General features: G+C 50.9%; 1 protein-coding gene across 1 annotated transcript; it reads left to right on the forward strand.

The window, feature by feature from the left end:
• The first annotated feature begins 391 nt into the window (after nucleotides 1-391).
• On the forward strand, nucleotides 392-3,287 carry LOC134478438 (deleted in lung and esophageal cancer protein 1-like). Its single transcript, XM_063259718.1, has 3 exons — nucleotides 392-579; nucleotides 1,198-1,308; nucleotides 3,111-3,287. Exons 1-3 carry the CDS (start codon nucleotides 400-402, stop codon nucleotides 3,285-3,287), a joined length of 468 nt encoding a protein of 155 aa, XP_063115788.1. The 5' UTR covers nucleotides 392-399.
• Nucleotides 3,288-3,518: the final 231 nt, after the last annotated feature.

Consider the following 3,518-nt stretch of genomic DNA (forward strand, 5'->3'; position numbering starts at 1 on the left):
AGTGGGGTAGTAACCATCCTGAAACAGGTCCAAAGTGTTCTCCATACAATTTCTCATTGCTATTTCAATTTTAAGCAATTATAAATGGAATTATATTCTAATTGGTTTCCATATATTGTTACTAGTATATAAAAATGTGGTTGATTTTTATACAACTTTGTTAAATTAGTTCTAGGACTTTGTTATTGTAGATTTCTCAGGATTATGTGGTCATCACATCAAGGACAGCTTTATATCTTCTTGATCAGCATGCCTTTCATGTCCTTGCACTCAACAACTCTCTCTCTCTCTCTCTCTCTCTCTCTCTATATATATATATATATATATATAATATTCCTTAGGATTACATACTCATCATACTCATCATGCCAGGGACAGTTTTATTCCTTTCTGATCAGCATGCCTTTCATGTCCTTGCACTCTAGCTACGTGGCTGTGTGTGCTGAGATCCAGGAGCCCCACGTGTACCTGCAGAACAGCCAGGTGGAACTCAGCAGCCTCTATCTGGACGTGCCCACAAAGTCGACTCTCTCACTCATCAACAGCACGCTCCTCCCCACCCGGTTCCACTGGGGCAAGGTGAGCAAGCCTGTACGCTGGGCAGCAGACCGCAGCCTCAGCAACACAGCCCCATGTGGCCCCTCCGGAGCTCCCAGCAGAGATTTTCAGCCTCAGTCCCACAGTCAGTCCCTCCACAGTGCCCAGAAAAGCTCAGCTCCACAAAGGAACAGCACAACTGGCCAGGCATTTCATGGCTTGGTGTTTAGGGAACCCCAGTCCCCACCATGAAGGAGTTTCTGGTGTGAACACAGCTAGAGTCCCTGAGCCAGCATTGTCTGCAGCTCTTCCACACAGCTGCTGGGAGCCCAGCTGTGGCACTGCCCCTGTGGAACTTACTCTGAGTGCTGTGGGAGATGGGGCTGCATCTCTGTGCATCTGCAGCAGCACCCTCTGTTCCCATCACTCTGGGCCTTCCAGGACAGCTTATTGAGTCTAGTAACACTCTGACGGAGGTGATGTCCATCCGGGGATGCAGAGCAGGGACGGGACCTGAGGTTTATCCTAGAAGTGAGCTCCCAGCACTGTGTGTCCTATTGTAGTTCCTAGTCTGCCAGCCTCTCCTGATCATTCTGTCTGGGTCCTGGTCCATTCTGGGAGCTCTACAGAAGACCACAGCTCTGGTCCTATTTCTACCAGCTCCTGGGAAACCAAGCAGCCTCCTGCACAGTGACAGTTTCCCCTAGACGTGGCCTGCTGGGCCCTAGTGAGGAGCGCCAGTTCGTCTTGGAGTTCACAGCTCATACCCAGGTGAGTAAGGCAACGTGGCCCAGTGCCTGGGAAGGCATCCTGCCAACAGGCTGCATCTGTGTCTCCAGGGAATACCTGCCTTAGACTCTGCTCCAGGTCCTTGTGGGTGGGGAAGGGATATCTTTTGTATCTGACTAGGGTCCCCTATTCTCTAGGGACAAAGTGGCAGAGAGACTGGAGCAGGCCTCTATGTGCCTCGACATGCCTTCTCCAGAACATACTCTATGGCTGCTGGGGCCCACATTTCCAATTTTCCTAGACACCTAGAGTAGAGCTAACCAACTGGTGGCCAGGAACCTCCCAGGAGAGTCATAGCTGTTCCCTATAGTGGCCTAGAGAGAAGCCATTGGAGCTGGGTGGTGTCATGATTTATGTCGGTGGCCCCCAGGCCTCATGCATTTTGCATTATGCATTTGTGATTGGTTCATTATCTAGCACCTGGACTGATGGTATCAGTTCTACACCCACATAGGGATGGAGCCAGCATACAGTGTAATGGCAGGAAGAAGCTGTGTCTTGCTTTCTTGCTGGTTTCCCCTTGCTGTTTGCAGCCACCATGAACTGCGGCCCAGCCATGTCACGCTGCTGTGGAGCCAACTGAGTATGGACTGAAACCTCCAAAATCTGTAAGAAATAAACCTTTCCTTTCCCAACTTTGGGCATCAGGTATTTTGTCTCAGAAATGAGTAAAAAGTAACTAAGATGGTTGGTTCAGTACTTGGGTGGTTCACCTTGGACGAGAAACTTCTTTCTTGCACATACTTGCAGGTTTAGGTTGCAGTTCCTCACTGGCAAACATGGGGCCTGTGAATTTCCTTATATGGCTGAGTCTGAGCTCCTGGATGACAGGGAGGTGGGCCTAAGCCTGAAGTGGAAACAGACCTCACTCAGGGAGGCTTTAGTGTCTATAGTAGCAGCTTCATTGAGAGATTGTACAGCTTTCTGGGACCACTTTGAAGGATTGTCTTTCCTGCAGGCATGTTTGGGCAGGCCCAGGGAGCCTGAGGAAGGAACCAGGCCTTTCCAGGTCAGGTGTTAGTTGACAAGCTGGCTCACTGGAGGCACTGCAGAGCCCTTCCTAGAGAGAAGTTAAGGCCTTCATGTTGAGCTACTCACAAAGCACAAGGCCATGGGAGACCATCTGGGCCCATCTTCTGAGGCCCCAGCCTGTGTCTGACTCTTGGATGGGGTTTCTTGTAAGATGTGCTGAACTTCCCTTATTGTACATCAAGCATGAAGAAACTATTTGTCCTGGGTATCTCAGGGGAGCCTCAGGGACTGCAACTGGCCATTGCCATCTTTACAGAGGGTTTTGATAGCAGATGACATCCACATAGAGGACCAGTGTTTCCTTGTATCGCCAGTTCACTCTCAGCTTTTTCCTGCAGCTGGAAGAAGACCACAGAGTAATTCCAGGCCCTTTCCACTTCTTGGGGTAGCAGATACCTTTACCTCTCCCCATCTTCCTGTGTGATCTTTCTACACAAATTAGAATGCATGGTGTCTAGGCAGGTAGGAGACAGCAGGGACAGGGCTGGGGGCTGTGGGCTCATTGAGTTTCCCCAGCAAGTGGCAGGCATGCTGGTCTGCCAAGCAGGAACAGTTTGTATAGAGTTTGAGGCCTCCTGGGGAATAATGTGCAGACAGGAAGGGTGGGCCTGTGGGTTGGTAGCGCTATGGGTGGGAGATTGAGGTCGTGGCCGGTTTTCTTGGCACTATCACCATGGGTGGCCCTCTGAGAAATTCCAAAGATGGTAACCCAGTGCCCATGGGCATGGGGCAGTGTTTGCAGCGCAAAACAGTGGCCAGGCCACCCGGAAGAGCTCCACCTGGACTTTGGCTCGATGGTGCCACTGAGGACCTGTGTGAATCGCCAGCTCATCCTGAATAATCACTCACCAGTTCAGACTTCTTTCATCCTCAAGTTTGAGTACTTCGGGAGCTCTCCGAACAGCCTGAGCAAAAGGAGCAGCTTGTGAGTCTCGTTTCCTTGGAAGGTCATTCCCAGGGCAGATGTGGCCGGGTGGGGTTTACCGCTTACTGGGGAAACTCGGCCCTGTTGGGGATTTTGGTGGCTTAGGTGGGGACATCTGTGATTCCCAGGTAGACATGGGAAATGCAGAAAACATCTGCTGCCCACCTCTCACACTCCAACGAGGCTCTGAAAGAGGCCGGGTTGGTACTGTTTTCCTCAAGTGGCCTCCTGGTGC

This window comes from Cavia porcellus, unplaced genomic scaffold (genome assembly GCF_034190915.1).
Source record: "Cavia porcellus strain 051 isolate PalLab524CR breed Dunkin Hartley unplaced genomic scaffold, mCavPor4.1 scaffold_13, whole genome shotgun sequence".
NCBI lineage: Eukaryota > Metazoa > Chordata > Mammalia > Rodentia > Caviidae > Cavia > Cavia porcellus.